General features: G+C 41.5%; 1 protein-coding gene across 5 annotated transcripts in view; it reads left to right on the top strand.

Moving 5' to 3' along the window:
• Positions 1 to 5,822: 5,822 nt before the first annotated feature.
• KIF14 (kinesin family member 14) overlaps positions 5,823 to 25,975 on the top strand; it is a 66,253-nt gene continuing 46,100 nt past the window's right edge. For 2 of the 5 annotated variants that reach the window (XR_009217138.1, XM_058533760.1), the window contains exons 1-10: positions 5,826 to 6,254; positions 10,865 to 12,062; positions 13,355 to 13,609; positions 14,325 to 14,412; positions 19,216 to 19,314; positions 20,322 to 20,374; positions 21,213 to 21,243; positions 21,674 to 21,781; positions 24,697 to 24,813; positions 25,348 to 25,463. Coding sequence is in view for 4 of the 5 variants with exons in the window: in XM_058533760.1 (XP_058389743.1) it covers positions 10,981 to 12,062; positions 13,355 to 13,609; positions 14,325 to 14,412; positions 19,216 to 19,314; positions 20,322 to 20,374; positions 21,213 to 21,243; positions 21,674 to 21,781; positions 24,697 to 24,813; positions 25,348 to 25,463 (1,949 nt within the window). In the remaining variant the exon portion in view is untranslated. Of the gene's footprint in view, positions 6,255 to 10,864; positions 12,063 to 13,354; positions 13,610 to 14,324; positions 14,413 to 19,215; positions 19,315 to 20,321; positions 20,375 to 21,212; positions 21,244 to 21,673; positions 21,782 to 24,696; positions 24,814 to 25,347; positions 25,464 to 25,975 lie in introns of all 5 variants that reach the window. The other 3 variants (XM_058533758.1, XM_058533757.1, XM_058533759.1) reach the window with 3 other exon arrangements.

The raw sequence follows: 25,975 nt of genomic DNA, 5'->3' as shown, positions 1-25,975 counted from the left end.
AGTCAGATAGCATATTGCCTAAACAGCACAGTTAACAATGGGCGGGGGGAACAGCTAAAAGCTACAATCAGCAATTGCAAAAAGGAAAAGAAAACTTTTAGTTCCCAGCTACTTAGTCATCAATGGCTAACTGTTTGCGGGTTTCACTTGGCCAGGGGCGCCCGCACGTTTGTTGCAGAGCAGAGCTGATTCAACGTTGAAGCTCCTAGACTGCCACCGCATCTTTCTTGCCTCTCACTAGTGTGTTAATGCTGGAGTAGCTGGCAGTAAACTGAGAAGTGGAGGGAAGGGTAAGGGAGAAGGGAAAGCGAGTGTTGGCCTTCAGGAAACTCACACAAAGAGAGGAGTGTCCCGTGCTCGTCCTTGTCGTGGCTGGGACTTACCACCTACCTTGAGGTCAGCCTCGGCTAAGAAAGAGCTGAAGACATCCTGGCTGCGTTTGTGGGAAAAGGCCCGGATTCTCTGACCCTCGGTTCTGCTCCTTTAGCCCTGTTCTGTGTTTGCTGGACACCTGATTCTCTGGGGCCGCAATGTCCCTCTTCCTCCTTGGTTTTAACACCAGGGGTAAGCAGGGACCAAATTACAGGACCGGCTACCGGCGGTCTTAACTTCTCAGCAGCTTCTTCATGACAATCTCGTGTTCTCCTGGCTTCTACCACTTCCAGCTGCCCGGGCCGACAGCCCTGACCGAGGCCGCCCCTACGACAGGAATCCAGTGTGCCCCACACCCCGACACCTGCTACCCCCGTGGAAATGAGGAGGGATGGAGGGAGAGAACAGGAGGCAGAGGGCAAGGAGAGGCTGGGGGCTTCTTCTCTTCTTGTCAGATGAGAAAGATGCTGACAGTAGAGGGAAGATGGGAATTTGATGTAGGGAGGCCCCGGGGAGGTGGGATGAGAAGCCAGCAGACAGGTGTGGGACTGGCCCCTCGCAGCAGGAGGGACACCTATTTCTCTGAGGCCAGAGCTTAAGTGAAGCAGAGTTTGCAGCTAGTGGTGAATGAGATCAAAACGAAGAAACAAATATCTTCAGCAGAGTTATCCTAAGTGGCTGGCGACAGTTGGTCTGATTAATTCACATTTATGGAGTCCATATGTTCCATGCACTGTGCTTGCAATTTTCATACACATTATCTTTTTTAATTCTCACAAATATTTGACAGTTCACTGTATGTAGTCAAAATATATATCAATTTAAATTTATATACAGTAATGTCACATTTTTAAAAGCACTTCACATGTATTATCTAATTTGATTTTTCTAGCAATTGTTGATGTATTATCTCCTCATTTTACAGGTAAAGAAGCCAAAGCTCAGAGAAGTAAAGTAATTTGAGTGGCAAGCAGGTTTTATGACTTTAGATTCCCAAAGGAACCATTATTTTATTTTATTTTTTTGTGAGGAAGATCAGCCCTGAGCTACCATCCGATGCCAATCCTCCTCTTTTTGGTGAGGAAGATTGGCCCTGGGCTAACATCCGTGCCCATCTTCCTCTACCTTATATGGGACGTGCCACAGCATGGCTTGATGAGCAGTGCGTCGGTGCGCGCGGGGTTCCAAACATGCGAACCCCGGGCAGCTGCAGCAGAGCGCACGCACTTAACCGCTACCCCACCGGGCCGGCCCCAGGAACCATTATTTTAATGAGTCAAATTTGAAAACAGGTTTGAAATATAGGGCATTTTAGACAGTCGCTGTATTGGCAGTAGCACGTACTCCCTCCGCCTGAGCGGCAGAGCAGAGCTCAGATACCGCCAGCTGCTTAGGGGTGTTGGAGAGGGCGCTGCATCCCTAAGTCAGGCAGGAGTTAGCCACCGACTCAGAGGAACTCAGGCTTCAAATGAAATGAGGGTCATTCAGGTTGCTCACCCTATGAATGCTGTGCTGGCCAAATCTGCATTTTCTAGATTCCTTTTTCTTGTCTTCTTTCAAAAAGTGTACAAGATTTGAAGTCCTAAAAAATTTAATCGAACTGGAGCAAAGTGGAGGTTAGTACTGCTCCCCCTTAGAGATTGCTTTTCATTGCTCTCTCCTGATTTTTAATCGAGTACAGTAAGTCTATCACAAAGGGACTCAGCATTTCATCTTGTGGTTATTTCTAGGGATTAAATTATAATCCTTATCCTTCATAAAGTGAGATGTGTCATTATCAGGATAACAGAGAGCCCATAAAACGCATGATCCCGCTTCCTCAGTCCTCGCCTTGCATGGGTTTTTTCAGTGTTTTGGAGAGATATAGCAGGCTATGCAATTTAGTGGCTTACATTTATTGAGCATTAATCCCATGCCAGGCTCTATCTAAGCACTTGGCATATTTTCTAATTTAATCCTCATGACAAGTCTGTAGGGTAGGTAGCATTAGCATTTGCAATTTCCAGGTGAGGAACCGGAGGCACCCAGAAGTGACTTTCTCTGCTGCTCAGCTGTGGACATTGGAAGAGAGGAGGATGTGAAGAGAGAAACACCATCTCAGTGTAATAAATAAAAAATCAAAATCCCTCTTCTGTAACCTGGAGGTGCTCACAGGTGGCCCTTGATTCTGTGAGTATTATTCCTGTGGTTGGAATTAAATTGGGAGCTTCTAACAGAGCAAGAACAAGAAGAGTGAAGTGTGGCTAGTGCTATAATAAGGTCCTGTGCCAGGCTCTGAGGAGACAGACAGACAGACAGACAAGGTGCTGCTCTGTCCTGGGCTCACAGTCTCGGGGCAGATTATGGTTTGGTCTATAGGCCATGCATTGTCTGGGCCTACTTAATTCATAACTATAACTTTAATGGACACAATAGTTGTAAAAGAATTTATTATTTTTTCCCTCGTTTTTAATGTTTAAAGCATTCTCTCATGGCTGGGCATTGGGAGTTGTTCTAGTTTTTTTTTTTTTAAATTATAATTTTTATTTATTTATTTATTTTCCCCCAAGGCCCCAGTAGGTAGTTGTACATCATAGTTTAACATCCTTCTAGTTGCTGTACGTGGGACGGGGCCTCAGCATGGCGGGAGAAGCGGTGCGTTCATTGGTGCGCGCCTGGGATCCGAACCCCGGGCCACCAGCAGCAGAGCGTGCGCACCTAACCGCTAAGCCACGGGGCTGGCCCAAGGGAGTTGTTCTAGTTTGGGACCAGTATGGATAGATAATTTTTCCTGCATACTTTTTGGTTTATACTGAAATATTTTCTTAGAATAAATCTTTTTAGTGTAGTTACTAGGTCAAAGAGAGTGAATATCTTTATGGTTCTTCCCATACATTATTATATCGCTTTCTAGAAGGGTTTATTATTTACCTAACAAATATTTATTAAGCATCTACATATATCAGGCCTTATATTAAGCACTGGGGCTACACTATGAACAGATATGATCCATGTCCTCAGATATGGTCCATGTCCTCAAGAAGCATACCAATTTATGTCACTAGAAATGTATACTTTTAATTTGATGCAAAATCACCAGCACCAAAACTAAAAAACATTTTTTTTCACTTGTACCTAATTTTTTTTACACTTGCGTTTAATCGTTGGGTGTTTAAGTTCTATTTTTTTTTTCTTGTGACGAAGATTAGCCCTGAGCTACCATCTGAAGCCAATCCTCCTCTTTTTTGCTGAGGAAGGTTGGCTCTGGGCTGACATCTGTGCTCATCTTCCTCTACTTTATATGGGATGCTTGCCAGCATGGCTTGACAACTGGTGCGTTGGTTTGCGACCAGGATCCAAATCTGTGAATCCTGGGCCCCTGAACCGGAGCGTGCGGTACTTAACTGCTATGCCACCATGCCGGCCCCTAAATTCTATTTTTATATGAAATTATTTTTGTGTGTATATGAATTCTTTTTTGTGTGAAATACCTTTGCCCATTTTTATATAAAAAATTTTATATTTATTTTCTTATTATTTTTTTTGTGTGTGTGTGAGGAAGATCAGTCCTGAGCTAACATCCATGCCAATCCTCCTCTTTTTGCTGAGGAAGACTGGCCCTGAGCTAACATCTATTGCCAATCCTCCTCCTTTTTTTCCCTTTTTCTCCCCAAAGCCCCAGTAGATAGTTGTATGTCATAGTTGCACATCCTTCTAGTTGCTGTATGTGGGCCACTGCCCCAGCATGGCCAGACAAGTGGTGTGCTGTAGTGTGTCCGGGATCCCAACCCGGGCCGCCAATAGCGAGCTTGAGTACTCAACTGCCAAGCCACGCGGCCGGCCCCTCTTATTCTATTTATAAACTTATCTTCCTTAAAAAGTTGAAAGAGATCTTTACATCTGCTGTGACATTTAATGTATTTTTTCTAGTTAGCTGAAATTTTATTTTTATTATTTTGAATTACACATGTTTAAAATTTTTATGCATTTGAATTTGTCAGTCTTTTCCTCTGCCATATCTTCTTTTGCTTCTAAACTGAATGATCAGGCCGGCCCAGTGGCGTAGTGGTTAAGTCTGGTGCCTTCTGCTTTGGTTCGCTGGTTCGGATCCTGGGTGCAGACCTACACCGCTCGTCAAGCCATGCTGTGGTGGCAATCCACATACAAAGCAGAGGAAGATGAGCATAGATGTTAGCTCAGGGACAGTCTTCCTCAAGGCAAAAAAAAAAAAAAAGATTGTCAACAGATGTTAGCTTGGAGTGAATCTTCCACACCAAAAAACAAACAAAAAAAAAACTACAAAAAAACTCCTGAATGATCATTTTCCTGTAGATCTGATCAATATCATATTCTTTTTTCTGATGGCTTCTCTATCACTTAATTTTAACGAAATTTTAGAATGATTTTTAGAGTGAGTTTTAGAATGAGTACTTTAACTTCCATTCACTTTTTCTATATAGTTAGAGCCACTTCTGGTTTCCCTTCCTATCCCATTGAATATATTTACATTATCTGCACTTTTTGCCATTTAAAATACATTATTGCTTTATAATATCTGTTTGACTAGAGTCCCTCTCACTAATCTAGTTACTTTTCAGAATGTATTTTTGTTATTTTTTTCATGTTTCAAAATCTTTTTGTAATATTTATTGAACCTGAGTTAAATATTATGACATGGGCTTTGAAACTCTAGTTACACCACTTGCTAGTTGTCTGATATTTTACAAGTTTATTAACTCTGAACTTTAGTTCCTCATCTGTAAACTGAGGATGATACTAATATTTACCTCGTAAGATTTCAGGGTTAAATGAAAAACTCCATGTAAGGCATTTAGTACATTTCCTATTTCACGCTTTGCACAGGAAATACTAGAAAAGTGTTAATTATTATGATAAACTTGGGGGCAAACAGCCATTTTTTTACATGCGAAGTTTTCAATGTAAGGCGGATAGACTATGCTTCTTTTACATGGAGGCTCGACAAGAGTAGCGCTGCCACTTTTCTCATTTCAACCTCTTTTATAATTTAATTTATTTATTTTCCCCCAAAGCCCCAGTAGATAGTTGCATGTCACAGTTGCACATCCTTCTGGTTGCTGCATGTGGGACGCAGCCTCAGCATGGCCCGAGAAGCGGTAGGTCGGTGTGCACCCGGGATCCGAACCCGGGCCCCCAGCAGTGGAATGCGCGCACTTAACCGCTAAGCCACGGGGCTGCCACCACCGGCCAGTACCTCGCCCCTTCCTCGTCGCTTTCCCCTTGAAAGCGGCCCAAGCTCCACGTGTGAGCGGTCCCGGGTCGGGGCGGGACCCGTTGCCTAGGAGATGAGGGCGGGGCGGGCCTGCGACCCAACCACCGGGGCTTCCGGGGGCGGGAGGAAGCGAGGGCACGGCGCCCGACGCGACGACCGGCAGCCAATCAGAAGGTGGCGCGTCCATTCAAATGGCGGAGGCCGCGGGAGCCGGCTGAGTGGCGCGGGGACGGCCTCAGGGAGGTGTCCGTGGGGGAAGCTCGCGGAAGGGCGAGGTCTCGGTGCTGGGGGCTTGCGTGCGGACGCCTTCGCCACCGCGGCCGCCGAGGTGCGGGCGGGTGGGCCAGCTCGGTCCCCCAGGAGCCCCGGACCCGGGTCGGGGCGGAGGGGACCCCGAAGGAGGGCGCGGGGTGGCGCCTCCAGGGAACCGGTAAGCCGGACCCAGGGCCCTCGGCCACGGCTTCCCCGAGGGAGTCCTGCCCGGTCGGTTGGCATAAGAGGAACATTCGCGGTCACAGCCGTAATGACCAGTGAGGACACGTCCCCGGGGATGTCGGGGTTCGGGTCGTGACCTCCCTTCCTCCTCTCCTCCCAGTCCCCGTTAAAGTCGGGGGAGAAACTTCCCAGAAGAGCCACACGCGTGTCTGCCTGGGTAAGTAGCTAACCGTTTTCAGCTGCGCTAGAATTGCCACACTGTTTTCTTTGTTTATTTCCATAACAGGAAGGCTCTGTGCTCTCAGTTAAAAGGTTGACGGGAGATGCTTATGTCCTGGCGAATTTTTCGTAATCATTGTTATTTATTTAGAACTTGAAAAGACTGAGTTAAAACTTCTGTTCTTTCGTTCCCTGATAGCAATGATTTATGGAGTAGTTGGAGCAAGTGTCATTTTACAAGTTAGAACCAGGCATGCAAATTTAAAGACTTGTTTACATCCTTGTAACCAGTTTGATGCGGAGTTGACTAGAAGCCAGGCCTCTTAGCTGTCGTTGTTTTCTTTCTTTTGATGAAAATAATAAGAATAGTAAGAAGTTTTCACATGTCGAGGTATATGGGGAATCCATTCTGGTTTAAATCTGACTTGGCTTAAAACTTGTTTTTCCCGGATCAGTCCTCAGCTCAATAAATATCACCCTTTTTTTTTAAATTGAGGTAAAATTGCTTTATAACATTGTATAAATTTCAGGTATACATCATTATATTTCAATTTCTGTGTAGACTACATCACGTTCACCACCCAAAGACTACCATCCATCCCCATATGCATGTGCAAGTCACCCCTTTCGCCCTCCTCCCTCCTCGCTTCCCCCGTGGGAGCCACCAATCCAATCTCTGTCTCTATGTGTGTGTTTGTTGTTTTTATCTGCTATTTGTGAGTGAAATCATACCGTATTTGACTTTCTCTGTCTGACTTATTTTGCTTAGCATAATACTCTCAAGTTCCATCCATGTTGTTGCAAATGGCAAGATTTCATCTTTTTTTAATAGCTGAGCAGTATTCCATTGTTATATGGACCACATCTTTTTTTTTTTTTAAAGATTTTATTTATTTATTTTTTCCCTCCAAAGCCCCAGTAGATAGTTGTATGTCATAGCTGCACATCCTTCTAGTTGCTGTATGTGGGACGCGGCCCCAGCATGGCCGGAGAAGAGGTGCGTCCGGGCACGCCCGGGATCCGAACCCGGGGCGCCAGCAGCGGAGCCCGTGCACTTAACCGCTAAGCCACGGGGCCGGCCCCAAGGACCACATCTTCTTTATTCATCCCTTGATGGGCACTTAGTTTGTTTCCAAGTCTTGGCTATTGTGAATAATGCTGCAGTGAACACAGAGGTGCATGTATCTTTATGCATTCATGTTTTTGTGTTCTTTGGATAAATACCCAGCAGTGGAATAGCTGGATCATATGGTAGTTCTATTCTTAATTTTTTGAGGAATCTCCATACTGTTTTCCATAGTGGCTGCACCAGTTTGCACTCTCACCAGCAGTGTATGAGAGTTCTCTTTTCTTTTTCTTTTTTTTTTTCTTTTTAAAGGATCTGGGGTTTTTTTTTGTGTGTGTGTGAGGAAGATCAGCCCTGAGCTAACATCCATGCTAATCCCCCTCTTTTTGCTGAGGAAGACTGGCTCTGAGCTAACATCTATTGCCAATCTTCCTCCTTTTTTTCCCCAAAGCCCCAGTAGATAGTTGTTTGTCATAGTTGCACATCCTTCTAGTTGCTGTATGTGGGATGCTGCCTCAGCATGGCCCGACAAGCGGTGTCGGTGCGGGCCCAGGATCTGAACCCAGTCCGCCAGTAGCGGAGCACAAGCACTTAACCACTAAGCCATGGGGCTGGCCCCAAGAGAGTTCCCTTTTCTCCACATCCTCTCCAACGCTTGTTATTTCTTGTCTTGTTAATTATAGCCGTTTTGACGGGCGTGAGGTGATATCTCATTGTAGTTTTGATTTGCGTTTCCCTGATAGTTAATGATGTTGAACATCTTTTCCTGTGCCTGTTGGCCATTTGTATATCTTCTTTGGAGAAATGTCTGTTCAGGTCTTTTACTAATTTTTCCATTGGGTTGCTTGTTTCTTTGTTGTTGAGATGTGTGAGTTCTTTCTATCTCTTTTTTTTTTTTTTTGCTGAGGAGGACCGGCCCTGAGCTAACATCTATTGCCGATCCTCCTCCTTTTTTTCCCCTCCCCAAAGCCCCAGTAGATAGTTGTATATGGTAGTTGCATATCCTGCTAGTTGCTGTATGTGGGACACCGCCTCAGCATGGCCCGACAAGCGGTGCCTTGGTGCGTGCCCAGGATCCGAACCCAGGCCACCAGTAGCGGAGCGTGTGCACTTAACCGCTAAGCCACGGGGCCCGCCCCTCTATCTTTCTTATCTATAGATTGGTTATTGATTATTCAGGTGGATCCTTTTTTTGTGAGGAAGATCAGCTCTTAGCTACCATCCGATGCCAATCTCCCTCATTTTTGCTGAGGAAGATTGGCCCTGGGCTAACATCTGTGCCCATCTTCCTCTACTTTGTATGGGACGCCGCCACAGCATGGCCTGACAAGTGGTGCATTGGTGCGCGCCCGGGATCCGAACCTGTGAACCCTCGACCGCCGAAGCGGAGCACATGCACTTAACTGCTGCGCCACCGGGCAGGCCCCCATGTGGACACTTTTAAACACGAATGCTGGATAGATATTGTTGACGTATATTTACATACACACTTGTCTACTTTGTTGTCTTAACTGCTAGAGGACAGGCTCTCTACTTATCTAATCTTGTGTAATTTTTCTCAACCCAAGCAGTTAATTTACAGTACTTATCATATTTGTTGTCTGCGATACTTTTTTGGGAATAATCTGCCTTGTGATACCTCTCAAACTAATCTCCATGAGGCATTCCTGTAATGTTGTATATACATTCAACAAGTATTATAAAAATGCTTTTTTAAAATTTTTTTTTTGTGAGGAAGATTGGCCCTGAACTAATGTTGCCAATCTTCCTCTTTTTCTTTTTTCTTCCCTAAAGCCCTGGTACATAGTTGTGTATCTTAGTTATAGGTCGTTCTAGTTCTTCTATGTGGGACGGTGCCTCTGCATGGCTTGATGAGCGGTGAGTAGGTCCACACCCAGGATCCGAACTGGTGAACTCCGGCCCGCCAAAGCAAAACGCCCAAACTTAACCGCCACGCCACTGGGCCGGTCCTATAAAAATGCTTTACTCCAGTCTTTGACTTGGTAGCTAGGGTTTCCACTAATCCCTCTCCCTACTCCTCAAGCTGGGGTTACTTAAAAAAAAAATCTTTTCTGACATGCACTTTTTTTTTTCTTTTTAAAATTGTGTTATAATACATATAACATTTACCATCTTTTTTTTTTTTTTTTTTTTGGTGAGGAGGACTAGCCCTGAGCTAACAACCGATGCCAATCCTCCCCTTTTTTTCTTGAAGGAGAGTGGCCCTGGGCTAACATCCATACCCATCTTCCTCTACTTTACATGGGATGCTGCCACAGCCTGGCTTGACAAGCGGTGCATCGGTGCACACCTGGAATCGGAACCTGGGAACCCTGGGCTGCCGCAGCAGAGCGCGCGCACCTAACCGCTGTGCCACCGGGCCGGCCCCTAACATTTACCATCTTAACCATTTTTAAGTGTAGCATTTTTTTAGTATACATCCTTAAATACATTCACGTTGTTGTGCAGGCATCACCACTATCCACCCCCATAACTCTTGTCATCCTGTAAATCTGAAACTCTATACCCATTAAACAATAACTCTCTCTTCTTCCCTTCCCCAACCCCTGGCAGCCACCCTTATACTTTCTGTCTTTATGATTTTAACTACTCTTAGGTACCTCATATAAGTGGAATCAAACAATATTTGTCTTTTTTTGACTAGATTATTTCACTTAGTGTAATGTCCTCGAGGTTCATCCACGTTGTGGCATATTGCAGAATTTTTTTCCTTTTAAGGCAGAATAACATTTCATTGTGTGAATCTACCACATCTTGGTAAGCCATTCATTCATCAGTGGACACTTGGGTTGCTTCTGTGTTTTAGCTATTGTGAATGATGCTGCTCTGAACATGGGTGTACAAATATCTCTTGGAGACCTTTCACTTCTTTTGGGTATATACCCAGAAGTGGAATTGCTGGGTCGTATGGTAATTTTATTTTTAATTTTTTGAGGAACTTCCATACTGTTTTCCACAGCAACTGTACCATTCTACATTCCCACCCACAGTGCACAAGTGTTCCAATTTCTCCACATCCTCGCTAACTCGTGTTGTTTTCTGTTTTGTTGAGAGTATCCATCCTAATGCATGTGATGTAGTATCTCATAGTTTTGATTTGCATTTCCTTAATGATTAGTGATGTTGAGCATCTTTTTATATGCTTGTTGGCCATTCGTGTATCTTTTTTGACATGTGCTTTTTACATCTTTTAAGTCTCTTGGCACATTTGGCCTGATATAAAGGTTATCTGTGTATTCCTTCTAGACTAGGGAAATGAGGACAGAGGTCTTGTCTTTGAAACATAGTATCTATCAGAGGACCTGACACATAATGGGGACTCAGTGAATACTTGTTGAATACTGATCGCAAGCTCTTGGAGGGCAAAGATTTGTCTGAAGCTGCCTGGGACCAGTATCTGAGCTGGAAAGCGTGATTTATTCTGATGTATTTCACTGAGAAGTTACTTTCACAATGGAAGGCTGTCATATTTTTAAAGTCTGTTTGTAGTCTGTGCAATCTAAATTTTTTTTTTTTTGTAGTTTAGCTGATAATTTTGGAAACTGATATGTAAGAAATGGCTGGAAGTCAAATAAACATCCAAAGAAGAGCTTAGCTTCTTCAACAACGTTCTTTTTTAAAATAACTTGCCACCACGATGTCAGCATTCACTGCACGTAGCGGAAATGACAGCGATATCCTTGGTAGTCCTGCTTTCCCAAAGAGTTCAGCACCGAATGTCCTCACCCACAGTAGCAGACTAAAGCTGCATTTGAAGTCAGATATATCAGAATGTGAAAATGATGATTCCTTATTGAGATCTGCAAGTAAAATCAGAGACATAAATAGTACTTATGTTATTTCTGCCTGTGAAAAAGCAGGAGCTAAGCCCCTTAGCCCTAACCCTGCAAGTAGATTGACACTTCAGAGAAGAGTTACAAGGAACAAGGAAGCATCTTTGCTTGGTATTGAGTTGGGAGACTCAACTGAAAAAATAGCAGAAACACGTCTTACATTACAATGTCGTGCTAAAACAGAGTCTGTGGAAAAGTGGAAAACAACACAGAATGTGGGAGGTGAAACAGAAAATAATTGTGCTTCACGGGAACCTTGTACAAATGTAAAGATTGTAAATAATGATAAAATCTCTTCTATTGCGTCTTCTGTACCTTTAGCTGAAGACCCCAAAGACATTGAAATGATGGCTGATGAAAAATACAAAGAAACGTCTTCTGCCCTCAGTGGGGCAAATGAAGATGCTGCACTTAAGTACTTAAGTAACAGAGCACCCACTGGTTCCCAGAGTCAGATTGTCATTAGATCTGGACCTGTGGCTGCAAAACCTCTTCAGAACAAGTTGGATACCAAAGTGTCAGGAACAGGAAACTTACACCATAGAAGTACTGGGAAGGATATTGCAAAAAGTTCAAATAAATTTGAAAGCTTAGAAAGAAGAACACCTACAAAATGTATTACAGAACACAGATTGACACCAAGGTGTGGCACACCTCAGTTTAAGAGCCCAGCTGCGTCAATACTGAAAAATCGGACACCTAGCCTTCAAGTTAAACAAAAACCAAAAAGTTCTCTTCTTGCAAACAAAAGGGAAAGGTCACAAGAAAAAACACTCCCTCCTGAAGAAGAAACTGCAGTTCAGAACACCTCTCCAGAGATAGACCCCTTAAAAGTAGAGAACAGTCAAGTGACGGTGGCAGTTCGTGTCAGGCCTTTCAGCCAGAGGTATGGTACACATTTTAAATCTAAGGCCACGGTAGTGACGTGTAACATGTCTAATTCCTCTCTGCCTTTGGAAAGGCAAAAATCTCTCTCCAAAGTGATTGTGGGTGAGACAGTCACAGATCACAGGCAGGGCTGAAAAAGATGGACATGACAAAATGTGAATGTGGCATCTAATTATTTTAAAATATTCTAAGGGACGACTATGAAAAAGTTCAGAGTCAGTAGGTTTTAACTTTGTTGTGTATCTGAGCAAATTAGAAGAGGATATGGTGACCACTGCAGTGGGGAAGGAACCTCTAGTTTGAACCCAAAGAAAGGGTCAGTCGTTAAAGGCAAGTTATACAGAGCTATAAAGACTTTCAGTAAAAATGTGGGGTTAGTGATAGGGGAGAGAACTGGGGGTGAGTTGTCTAGAGAAAGTGGGGAAACCTAACAGAAAAGGCTCGAGAACCGTGATGGGAAGAGAGGCGACAGCAAGAACAGAGCCAGGAGGAACAAAACCCAAGATGGAAGACTGTCCTGCAGAGAACTTAGTGCGGGACCAAGTGCCCGTTTCCAGACTTGTCAGACAGCCCTGGAAGCAGGGCTGGCGTGGAGGGGCACTTGTCAGATTGATGAGGCATGCGATTTCCAGGATAAGTTCTAACGCAGAGTTGGGGGCCAAAAGGGATATCTGGGGCCAGACAAGGACTGATACTGTTTTTCTGCAAATCTGGAGTAAGTGCAAGATTTCCACCTAAGTCTGAGATGGAAGAAGGATGTGCATGAAGACCCATGATTTTAAGGGAGATAATCTGAAAGAGGGAGGGATCTTTGGATTAACAGTAACAATAGCTAGTAGTCAAAAGAAACTTATGATTCCAACTTATATTTAACTGCATTTGTTGGAGTGACATTTGTATTTCATACAGCTTTATATAGATTTGTGCCTCCCAAATTTCTTTATAGTAAAAATAAGTTTCCAGATTTGAACTGAAGAGTACAGGTAGATTACAGTAGGTGGGATGGGAAGAGATGAAAAATCCTGTAAACCTAGGGTAGATTTTTCCAACAATAAATCTGGAACTCCGTTTTCCCTTTGAGTAGTGGCATTGGAGCTACAGGAAATGTATTTTGGAACCCGGTATGATTATGTTTGCTGGTCCATATTTTCCACATAAAACTTAGAGAATTATTTTGCTCTTGAGGAATGTTGTATTTAACTAGTTTTGAGGTCCTAATTATATTCTGTGGGAATAATACTCAAAATAAGTACAGTAACGTGATGTTTTTCTTTGTGCTTCTTTTCAAAGAGAGAAGATTGAAAAAGCATCCCAGGTGGTCTTCTTGAATGGGGAAGAAATAGCCGTGGAGTATCCTGACATGAAACAAGTTTATACCTTTAGACATGATGTTTCATTCTGGTCTTTTGATGAATGTCATCCTAACTACGCCAGCCAGACGACTGTCTACGAGACCCTGGCAGCCCCGCTCCTGCAGCGGGCTTTTGAAGGCTACAATGCCTGTCTCTTCGCCTATGGTCAGACTGGCTCTGGGAAATCATACACGTGAGCTTTACTGCAGATACAGTTATCCAGAAATGTTGACATCATCTTTTATGAGAAGCAGCGTGGTTTGATAGAAAGCATATAGTTTTGAAACCACACAGATCTAGGCTCAAATAGCATCCATTTTGCATACTAGTTCTGCAAACTTGGGCGAGTGACTTAACTTTTGGGCTTCAGTTTATGCAGGAGGTACTGTTTACCTTGTGAGTATCCTTGGCTCCATTTTACTGTAAATCATATTTCTTGTGTAAACCGAAGCCCAGAGAGGTTATCTGGTAAGTATTATTGTGAGAATTAAAAGTAAGTCATCTAACAAGTGGTGTGGTAATGATACCGTCCTGGAAGGGAATACTCAGCATTTTAGTTGTAGCTAACGTTGACCGAGTTCTTACTGGATTGTAGGCACTGTGCTGAAGGCTCTGCTTGTCCTCTCTCACAGCATCCCTCTGAATTAGATAGTTCTATTTATTCCTGTTTCACAGAAGAGGAAATGGAGGTTTACTGAAGTTAAGTATCTTGTCCAAGGTCACAGAGCTAATAAGTGGTGAAATCAAGACTTGAACTCAGGCAGATTTGGCTCCAGAGCCCAGGTTCTTAGTTACTAACGATGAGGTTTAATTGGCTTGTTCCCCACTCCCTCTCCAACCCGTTTCCCCCAAAAGAATAAAAAATAACTAATAGTTTTATTCTCCCCTATTCATTATGTATTTTCCAGGATGATGGGATTTAGTGAAGAACCAGGAATAATTCCAAGATTTTGTGAAGATCTTTTTGCTCAAGTAGCTAAAAAACAAACCCAAGAGGTATGTTCTTATAGTATCTGCACGCCTTCAGATTGGACTAGAAAACAGTCAAATCAGGTTAAAATCAGTAATGGCCACTAAGGAAATATCAGTGGAAGACATGGTTCTAGTTTCTAAATGACTTCCTTCGGAACAGGGATATGGAGAGACAGGGTGGGGATTCTGAATTCAGAATTAGTTCTTCCTGGTGGACAGTGACGCGGTTGTCTCCTCTGTCTTTCTAGCTTTCTCTGCTTTATTCCTTTTGTGTATGTGTGGTGGCTCACAGTGTGGTGTTGTGTACCATTATACGTGTCTCTAGTCAGGCAGGTGTGCAGACCTAACTAAGGACAGCAGGCATATGCTTTAGAACAACACGAAGCAGAAAGAGTAGGGAAGCTGGAGTTTGAACCCAGTTTTGATTCAACTTCAACAGTCATGCTCTTTCCTCTGTACTACACCTGAAGAGTCTCTGCTGGCTTCCTTTTCATTGATTCATTTGTTCATTTAGCAAGTATTACTGAGCGTCTGCTATTTGCCAGGCAGTCTGTTAGACCACTTTTTCCCCAAATTTGCTTGATCACAAGAATCACCAGTGACATGGCAGGGACAGGTGTGTGTGTGTGTGAGTGCTCTCTTCTGGAGATTCTGATTCAGTTGGTCTGGGGTGGAGCCTGGGAATTTGTAATTATCGTGCTTTTCCCCTAGTAATTCATATGATAGGAAAACTGGGACGATATTGTGGTATATTTGGGAGTATGGAGTTAAAAGACCCGATCCCTGTAGTTAAAAGAGTGTAATGGGAGAAATGGGGCAGTAAACAGCCAAGTACAATCAATTAAATGCTAAATAAATGAAATACTGTGATAGAGTAAGAACAGGGCACTGGGAGAAGACGTAAGATTGGAGGGAGACAGGTTTTCTTAGAGGAGGGAACAACTGAGCCTATTTTTGAAGGGAACATAGTAGTGATTAGCCTGATGAAGAGGGGAGGGGCGTTCTAGGCAGAGGGAGCAGCACGTGCAAGATCTGAGAGCAGGAGAGTGGGAAGCCTGCGGAAGTCTAGAAGTTGTTTGCTTAAAGCATGGAATTTTTTATTTTTATTTATTTATTTATTTATTTTTATTTAATTTATTTATTTTTCCCCCAAAGCCCCAGTAGATAGTTGTATGTCATAGCTGCACATCCTTCTAGTTGCTGTATGTGGGACGTGGCCTCAGCATGGCCGGAGAAGCAGTGCGTCAGTGCGCGCCCGGGATCCGAACCGGCCGCCAGCAGCGGAGCGCACGCACTTAACCACCAAGCCATGGGGCTGGCCCTATTTTTATTATTTTTTTTGTGAGGAAGATCAGCCCTGAGCTAACATCCGTGCCAATCCTCCTCTTTTTGCTGAGGAAGGCCACCTCTGAGCTAACGTCTATTGCCAGTCCTCCTTTTTTTTCCCCCAAAGCCCCAGTAGATAGTTGTATGTCATAGCTGCACATCCTTCTAGTTGCTGTATGTGGGACTCGGCCTCAGCATGGCTGGAGAAGCGGTGCGTTGGTGCACACCCGGGATCCGAACCCGGGCTGCCAGTAGCGGAGCGCGCGCACTTAACAGCTAAGCCACAGGGCCGGCCCGAAGCATGGAGTTTGAGGTAGAGGGTGACAAGAGGTGGAACTAGAGAGGCAGGCAGAACTTGGCTTGTCAAGGACTTCTTGAACCATGCTTCCAGGAATCCAGAAGGCTGTGGAAGGATTTTAAACAGTGAAGTAATACGATCATATTTGCTCTTTAAAAAAATAGCTCTGACTACAGTGTGGAGAATGGATTGAAGGGAAGTGGGACTGGCTGCAGAGAGACCAGCTGTGGGACCAGTAAGCTGTGTGAGGCATGACAAGGAGCTGACTAAGGTAGTGACAGTGGGGGTGAACAAGGGGGCACACATTTGAGACATTTTAGTACCTGGCAACTATTGGAAATGGAGGATCAGGGAGAGAGGAATCGATGTTTCTGGTTGGAGAACCGAGTGGATGTTGATGGCATTCGTTGACAACATGAGAGGAAAAGCAGAGTGGAGTAGATGATGAATTCCGTCTTCCACTGTGGATACACTGCCTGTCTTCTACCTCCTTTCCCTCCCCTCAACCTCTCACCCCAAGTCATTAAGTTGAAAATCAGAGGAGGAGAGAGACCAATAGAAACATGGTGGTCTGGAGACTACAGGATGACACGGGATCCAGGTCCAAGTTTAGTGGGAATAAGGCAGTGAGAGAGCTGTGGGCTTGTGGGTCAGACTCGATTGGCTGTTGAATATTTTAGAGGTAGAGTAGTTTGAAGGTACTGGAAGCTGGAGAGAAAGAGAGAAAGTGAAGTGGAGGCAGAGGTCTTTGGGATGATTTCACAGATCTGGGAGGCTCGGACTTTGCATGGAATGACTTTATCACTGGGAGGAATGTAGTGTAACAGTTCAGAGCCTGAACTTGGGAGATAGATTGAGTTTGAATCCGAGCTCCATCACTTTACTAGAAGTGGGACCTTAATCCATTTACTTCTCTCTGTGCTTCAGCAGAGAAAATGAGAATGATGAGGAGGAAGAGGAGGGGGAGGAGGACGATGAGGAAGATGATTCCTTTCTCACGGGTCTGTTGTGAGGATTAAATGGGTTGAGCTACGTAGAGGGTTTTGAATAGTGCCTGGCACGCAGTGAGCCCAACTAAGTGACTGGTAGATCAACTCGGGGATTATTCAGGATGGTACAGGGTGATAGTATGTGGATGGGAGTAGTAGAAGGTGGCATAGCCGGCAAATGGCAGGAGCCTCTAAGGAGAAGAGAGTATGGTCCTCTGCATTGTGAACCTCACTACCTTTCCCGGCTCACCTCCTGCTACATTGTCAGCTCTAAGACTCCCTGAAACTCAGCACAATGCACTATTTTATATTTAATAGGCATTAATGCATGTTTGTTGAATTCTGAGCCCCCATACCTACATCAATAGTGTTTGTAAATGACCCTATAGTTACGTGGTGTTCCCGTACACCTGGTCTCTATCTGGAAGAGTTCTGTTCCTCTCCTGTGATGCTAACCATAGTCTTCTGTTTTGCATCACTCATGTACTGTATTGCACCTCTGATTAGATTGTGAGGTCTTCGAGGATAAAGACCATGTCCAGTTATCTCAGATTCTCCCACAGCCCCTAGAAGAGTGCAGTGTACCTGGTGGGTCCAATAAATATTTGGTGAATTGAACCTGAATCACTTTGAGGCTCCCAGTTCTGTCAGTATTGGATGCGTCCTCAGTCACTTCGGGCCAGTGGATGAAACTTATTTGTCTAATAAGGAAACCTGCCCTAACTGTCAAAAAAGCTATGTGGAAGCAAACTTCCCCCCATTTGACCTTTTCCCCTGTCTTTCTGAATCAAAAGGAGGAGAAGCTCAGTCCTACTTAGTCTGATGATTGCTTTTTGCCCCAATCAGGAAGAATTACTGATTTAAGATCCCAACTTACCAGATCAAATGCCAACACACCAGGTCCAGTCCACTCTTTCCCTCATGCCTCACGTCCTTTTTTCTCTTTCCCCAGCCTTTCTGGCCACCCTAATTTCTCCCCTTTCTGATTAGTTGTTTTATTTGTAGTCACGATCTCTCATTTTGGTTCTTAATTTTCTATTGCTCTGTCTTATCTATTGGAGGGTATGTTGTATTTCTATGAGATGGAACCTCACGGGCAAGAACCTTGTCTTATGCTTCTTTATATCCTTCTAACGATAGCCCAGAGCCTTACACATAGGAGGTAGGTGCTTGTTGGATTGAATTGAACCTTACATAGAAGTTAAGAAGAAGAAACTCGAGGACTTTTGTTGTTCAAATTAAAAAAAGTTTTTGGGTGATAAAATTCACATAACATAAAATTAACCGTTTTAAGGTATAAAGTTCAGTGGCATTTAGTACAGTCATAATGTCGTGTAATCACCACCTCTATCTGGTTCCAAAAATTGTCATCATCCTCAAAGGACACCTTGTACCCGTTAAGCACTTACAACCCATTCCCCTCCCCCAGCCTGTGACAACCACTGATCTGCTTTCTGTTTCTATGGATTTACCTATTCTGGATATTTCATACCAATGGAATATCATGCAATATGTGACCTTTTGTGTCTGGCTGCTTTCATTTAGCAAATGTGTTGGAGGTTCATCAGTGTTGTAGAATGTATCAGTACTTCATTCTTTTTTATGGCCGAACAATATTCCAAAATTAGTAAATTTTGTTTATTCATCAGTTGATGGACATTGGGTTGTTTCCATCTTTTGGCTATTGTGAATAGTGCTACTGTGAACACTGGTATACAAATTTTTATTTGAATACCTATTTTCAATTCTTTGAGGTTGAAATTGCTGGATCGTAGGGTAACTCTATGTTTAACCTTTTGAGGAACTGCCAACTATTTTCTGTAGTGGCTGCACCATTTTACATTCCTACCGGCCATGTAGGAGGGTTCCAGTTTCTCCATATCCTCGTCAGTATTTGTTGTTTTCCATTTTTTTGATTATAGTTACCTAGTGGGTGTGGGGTGGTTTCTCACTATGGTTTTGATTTGTATTTCCCCACTGACTAATGATGCTGAGCACCTTTTCATGTGCTTGTTGGCTGTTTGTATATCTTCTTTGGAGAAATGTCTATTCAACTCTTTTGCCCATTTTTTAATTGGGTTGTTTGTCTTTTTGTTGTTGAGTTGTAAGAATACTTTATATATTTTGGATACTAGATGCTTATCAGATACATGATTTGCAAAAAATGCAAAGACTTTTAAAATAAATTGCGTGCTGTGTTTCTTTTCCTGCTAGATCAGCTATCATCTTGAGATGAGCTTCTTTGAAGTATATAATGAAAAAATTCATGACCTTTTGGTTTGTAAAGGTGAAAACGGGCAGAGAAAGCAACCAGTAAGATTAAAACAGTTTATTATTTGTTTTTAATTTCTGTTTTTATAAATGCATATAATTATGTGAGTTCTCAATGATATAATGGCTTAAGTTTTTACTGAAATGTTATTATATGATAGCAAATGCTTGTAATCTATACTCTAACTACATTGTTATTTAGTAAATAGGCTGAGCATTATTGTTAGTGGAAATTGTTATTAAATTTAACCTCTTTTTATTTTAATCAAGTATTGTATGAAAATTAAAGATAAAATATTTCTTCTAAGATTTAGTTGGACCACTTACATCAAACACCAAATCCCTAATAGTCTGTAAAGCCAAAAAGCAGTAAAAGTTTAAAAAATTGCATTATTATAGAATATGTATTTCACTGGATTATTTAGCAAAGTGATATCTTATGGATAATATTTCCTGTGAAATAGAAAGTTTCACAAATACATAAGCTTTTAAAAAAAACCACTATTAGAATTTAAAATTTTTAATTTTGAAAAGGAACTTGGAGCACAGGAAACGAAAATCTGAAGAGTTCACTTGCCTTGCCCAAGGTCATGCAGTCTGCTATTGGCAAAATCAAAAACTTAAACAAAGCTTGGCATTTTCTTCTATGTCTTCTATGTGTTTTAAAATTTCTGGTGACAAAGTTTAAAATGAATAGTGTAAAACTAAAGAAAATTGTAAAAGTCTGAAATTTGTTGAACGTGTTTTAGAAAGATATTTAAAAGCATATAAATAATAGCTACTGCGGGACTTAAGAATATCAAACTATTAAGATAATCGATGCTACAGTATATTGTCGTACATTGTGCAGATATAAACAGTTTATGATATTGAAGCAGTTTCTTAATGCCTTACAGATTTGTTTTTGTGGGAACCTTTGTTTTTATTTCTGGATAAAGTAAAGACAAATCTCTTTAAACTCAAAATATAGAAAAAATGATCATTGAAAATTATATTTTGTGTGAACTGTTTGTCATCCTCTTAACGATGCCCATGTCTGCTTCCACTAGCTGAGAGTGAGGGAGCATCCTGTCTCGGGACCGTATGTTGAGGCTCTGTCACTGTAAGTGCTTGGCTCAGCAGGACAAGGAGACAGCAAATGATAGAGGGGATGTCATTCTCATTTGCCTCCCCAGCTTTGAAACCCTGGCTGACTATTTAGCCTTCTACCCTTAATATTAAGTTTTCCTTCCCTTTTCATGTAGAGTGTTAGCTGCTTGTTTTTATGTTTGTTTGTATCTTTCACAGCACCTGTAAAGTGCCTGGCGTAGAGTATTATACTGAATATGACATACATATCTGATTTTTCTCCCTTTTACCTCCTCTTTTCCCCATTAAGTTAAGCCTTCCCTCTCAAGCTGCTTTTATATCTATTATTTGAAGCTGACAAGGGGAGAACGTGCTAAGATGAGTTCATGTTGCGAGTTTGATAACGTGCTAAGAGTCATTTACTTTGTCTTTCAACACTTCAAGTGCTTTTCTTAAAGAAAAGGAAAAGCGATGAGGTGCAGATCCAGCTCCCTTTAATAAATCTGAGACCCATACACACCAACATACCCACACTCACATATACAGACACCTATACATATGCATGTGTGTTAAAGTGTATCTTCTGCTCTCCTGATGTAGACTTGAATATCATAGTGTTAAGAAGCTAAGGTGCTTCATTGTATTAAGAAAAATCATACTTTTTGGTAAAATTAAAGCATTATTTTATTTCCTACCCTTTAAGAATGAAGAAAATGAAAGATTCTGTGAGAATCAGTATAATAATATCTATGAATTATTCCATTGTGATATTCAGAGAGTAATTATGTCATTGAAAGGTGGTTATTATTTTATGAGAATGAGGGGATAATCATCAGTAAAACTGATTTTGTTTTTTGACTTTTTAAAAACAGGAATGTTGTCAGTTCTTACTCTGATGTCCAGGTAAGTTGATCACATTTTGTCTTCTCTCCGCTAGATAGAAAGGTTGTAATCATAAATATTTATAAGAATATTTCTCCTTAATTGCTATTTGCATAAAAGGTTAGTCTTGTTAATTTATCATGAACTGATTTTGTTTGTTAAACCTTAATTCAAAGAATTACTCTTCTGAATTAAAAATAAAAATTGACCATCATGTCAGCTTAGAGTTACAGAAATAGCCTTTAAAGGTATTATTTCCTGATTCATATTTCTGTGACAGAAAAAAAATAGACAATGAGAATACTAATTATTAAATGGTAAACATTTATTAATAATTTCAATTTATAAACTAATTATAGATGTGTGTATGTTACCAGATGTGCTTATTTCACTTTGTTGTTCCAATAACTTTCAGCCTGCAGGTCTCACCTCCTCTCTTCTTGCTCATTAGAGTTGGCTGGAATTGGGATATAAACAGAGAGCCACCGCTGCTACTGGTATGAACGACAAAAGCTCCCGGTCCCATTCTGTGTTGACTCTGGTGATGACCCAGACCAAGGTATTGTTGTTGTTGACTCTTTTCTTAGGTAAGATAGTAAATATGTTCAAGTTTCATGTTTTTCTTATTTAAATCAAAGGTAAAAAGTACAGTCATATAAATATATAAGCAATTGGATTTTAGGAAATATACACAATAACTCTGACTTTTAGTATATATGGCAGTATGGTAGTTCTCATTGTTTTAAAAATCAATAATATATTATTAACTTATTATATCAGTGATATTATCATATCAATATTTGATAATATATTAATAACTTATGGTAATTATAGAGTATTTGGAAAAACATATCAGAAAGAAAAAGATTTTTAAAAATTCAGCCATAGATTCCACTACTCAAAACCCCTCTAAACATTTTGGTATATTATTTTTTAGTTGTTTTACAATCACAGTTAAATTTACAAAATCTGTTACAATTTATGCTGTTAAAATTCTTTGCAAAGTATCATTTTTAATAGCTCTATAATATTCCAATGACCATTACAGTTCCTTAAGTTTTTGTCTGCTGTTGGACATTTATGTTGCTTTTAAATATTTTGCTGTTTGTTTTTTTTTTTTTGTGAGGAAGAATGGCCCTAACATCCGATGCCGATTCCTCCTCTTTTTTTTTTTTTATTGATGTTTTAATGGTTGTTAACATTGTGAAATTTTGGATTGTGCATTTTTGTTTGTCCATCACCATATATATGTCTCCCTTCACCCCTTGTGCCCACCCCCCACCCCCACTGCCCCTGGTAACCACAATACAGTTTTCTCTGTCCATGTGTTGGTTTATATTCCACATGAGTGAGATCATACAGTGTTTGTCTTTCTCTTTCTGGCTTATTTCACTTAATATAATACCCTCCAGGCCCTTCCATGTGGTTGCAAATGGGACGATTTTGTCTTTTTTTATGGCTGAGTAGTATTCCATTGTGTATATATACCACATCTTCTTGATCCAATCATCAGTCGAGGGACACTTAGGTTGCTTCCACTTCTTGGCTATAGTGAATAATGCTGCAGTGAACATAGGGGTGCATCAGCCTCTTTGGGTTGTTGATTTCAGGTTCGTTGGATAGATTCCCAGTAGTGGGATGGCTGGGTCATAGGGCATCTCTATTTTTAAATCTTTGAGGAATCTCCATACCGTTTTCCATAGAGGCTGCACCAGTTTGCATTCCCACCAGCTGTGTATGAGGGTTCCTGTTTCTCCACATCCTCTCCAACATTTGTTGTTTTTTGTCTTGGTGATTATAGCCATTCTAACGGTCGTGAGGTGGTATCTTAGTGTTGTTTTGATTTGCATTTCCCTGATGGTTAGTGATGTTGAACATCTTTTCATGTGCCTATTGGCCATCTGTATATCTTCTTTGGAGAAGTGTCTGTTCATTTCCTCTGCCCATTTTTTGACCGGGTTGTTTGTTTTTTTGTTGTTCAGTTGTGTGAGTTCTTTATATATTATGGAGATCAACCCCTTGTCAGATGTATGTTTTGCAAATATTCTCTCCCAGCTGGTGGGTTGTCTGTTCATCTTGATTCTCGTTTCCTTTGTCTTGTAGAAGCTCTTTAATCTGATAAAGTCCCACTTGTTTATTTTTTCTTTAGTTTCCCTAGTCTGGGTAGGCATGGCATCTGAAAAGATTCCTTTATGACCAATGTCAAATAGTGTGTTGCCTATATTTTCTTCTATGAGTTTTATAGTTTCAGGTCTCACCTTCAGGTCTTTGATCCATTTTGAGTTAATTTTTGTGAATGGCGATAGCAGATGGTCCACTTTGATTCTTTTGCATGTGGCTGTCCAGTTTTCCCAACACCATTTATTGGGGAGACTTTCCTTTCTCCATTGTATGTTCTTAGCTCCTTTGTCGAAAATTAGCTGTCCGTATATGTGTGGTTTTATTTCTGGGCTTTCGATTCTGTTCCATTGATCTGTGTGTCTGTTTTTGTACCAGTACCATGCTGTTTTGATTATTATTGCTTTGTAGTATGTTTTGAAGTCAGGGATTGTGATGCCTCCTGCTTTGTTCTTTTTTCTTAGGATTGCTTTAGCTATTTGGAGTGTTTTGTTGCCCCATATAAATTTTAGTATTCTTTTTTCTATTTCCGTGAAGAAGGTCATTGGGATTCTGATTGGGATTGCATTGAATCTGTAGATTGCTTTAGGTAATATAGACATTTTAACTATGTTTATTCTTCCAAGCCACGTGCATGGGATATCTTTCCATTTCTTTATGTCATCATCGATTTCTTTCAATAATGTCTTGTAGTTCTCATTGTATAGGTCATTCACCTCCTTGGTAAGATTTATTCCTAGGTATTTTATTATTTTTGATGCAATTGTAAATGGTATTATCTTTCTGAGCTCTCTTTCTGTTACTTCATTATTAGCATACAGAAATGCAACTGATTTTTGTAGGTTGATTTTGTACCCTGCTACTTTGCTGTAGTTGTTGATTATTTCTAATAGTTTTCCAATGGATTCTTTAGGGTTTTCTATATATACAGTCATGTCATCTGCAAATAGTGAGAGTTTCACTTCTTCGTTACCTATTTGGTTTTTTTTGTGAGGAAGAATGGCCCTGAGCTAACATCGGATGCTGATTCCTCCTCTTTATTTTGCTGTTTTAATACTGGCATCAACAACAACTTTGTACCTTAAACTTTTTCTCTATTTATGGTTGTTTCCTTAATGTAATTGAGTAGTTGTGTGTTTTTATCCCTTTAAAGTTATTTCTTTTATTTTGGCATAAGCCAAGCACTGCTCAATGTATTCTCAAATATTTGTGCATCATATATGACCACAAATTCAATTAGGGGGAGTTTCAAAACTAAATGAGCAGTTGATAACCTTGTATAACTTCCTTTTGAAGCCTTGTATTGATGACAAGTCATAAAGAAACTTAAATTATTGTGATATCGTTTTGCTACAGACAGAATTTGTGGAAGGAGAAGAACATGATCACAGAGTGACGAGCCGCATAAACCTGGTCGACCTGGCTGGCAGTGAGCGATGCTCCCTCGAGCACACGTGTGGAGAGCGGCTGAAGGTAGACGTCTTCGTGCTGTTCTCATTCTGATCAAACTTATTTCTCAGGAGACTACAAACTAAATATGCTTAACCAAAAAAAAAAAATCTGTGGTTTATTGACTGCATTGCTGTGGTTTAAAGGGAAATCCATACTTTTTGGTTATGATTACTTGTCAAAGAAAATTAGTAAATTTTGAGTCATAAGAAAGGTGGTTGTTGGGCTGGCCCCGTGGCTTAGCGGTTAAGTGTGCGTGCTCCACGGCTGGCGGCCCGGGTTTGGATCCCGGGCGCGCACCGACGCACCGCTTCTCCGGCCATGCTGAGGCCGAGTCCCACATACAGCAACTAGAAGGATGTGCAGCTATGACATACAACTATCTACTGGGGCTTTGGGGGAAAAATAAATAAATAAAAATTAAAAAAAAAATAGGTAGTTGTTTATGAAAGAAAATATTTACTCAGTAACTATATGAGGGGAGAAATATATTTTGTGAAGTAAATTTCTCCTTGAGCAGTTATTTTAAATTAAAAGCACTTTTTATGTTGTGTGCAGGAAGGTGTGAGCATTAACAAGTCCTTGCTAACTCTGGGAAAGGTGATATCTGCCCTCTCGGAACAGGCAAACCGGAAGAGTGTCTTCATTCCCTATCGAGAATCTGTGCTTACGTGGCAAGTATCTTTTGAAGTGTAAAGAACTGTATAAAATGTAGGACTACTGTGGGGAGAAGAGCGGCAGACTGACTTCACGTAACTGAGGGTGAGAGAAGAAGCCGTCAGCAGTGTGAATTCAGAGCCAACGTGCCTGGCTTTGGAGCTCAGCTCTGCGTCCTGCGTGCTCTGTGACTGGGCAAATCACGCCTGGTTCCTCATCCCTAAGATGGGGAGAGTATCAATACCTATCTGTTAGGGTTATAGTGAGGATGATTGATGTAAACCTCTCAGTGCAGAGTATGTGCTATGAGTGTAAGCGATTATGCTAATACTTAACTATTGTTAGTGCCTCGTGTCGGAGCAGTGGTGTCACTAAAGTCACTAATGTGTGTGTCAAATGGAATTGAAGTTTTGTTAGCACACTCCAGCTAGCACATAGGTATTCAGTGTTTTCATGAATGAATGTGTATTTAATTTCAGATACATTCCCTTCAAATGACGTCTGTATGAATTGGATTCTTGTGGCATTA

The sequence above is a fragment of the Diceros bicornis genome, chromosome 38 (assembly GCF_020826845.1).
Source record: "Diceros bicornis minor isolate mBicDic1 chromosome 38, mDicBic1.mat.cur, whole genome shotgun sequence".
NCBI classification, from domain to species: Eukaryota; Metazoa; Chordata; class Mammalia; order Perissodactyla; family Rhinocerotidae; genus Diceros; species Diceros bicornis.
This window is presented reverse-complemented; position numbering and strand designations above follow the sequence as displayed.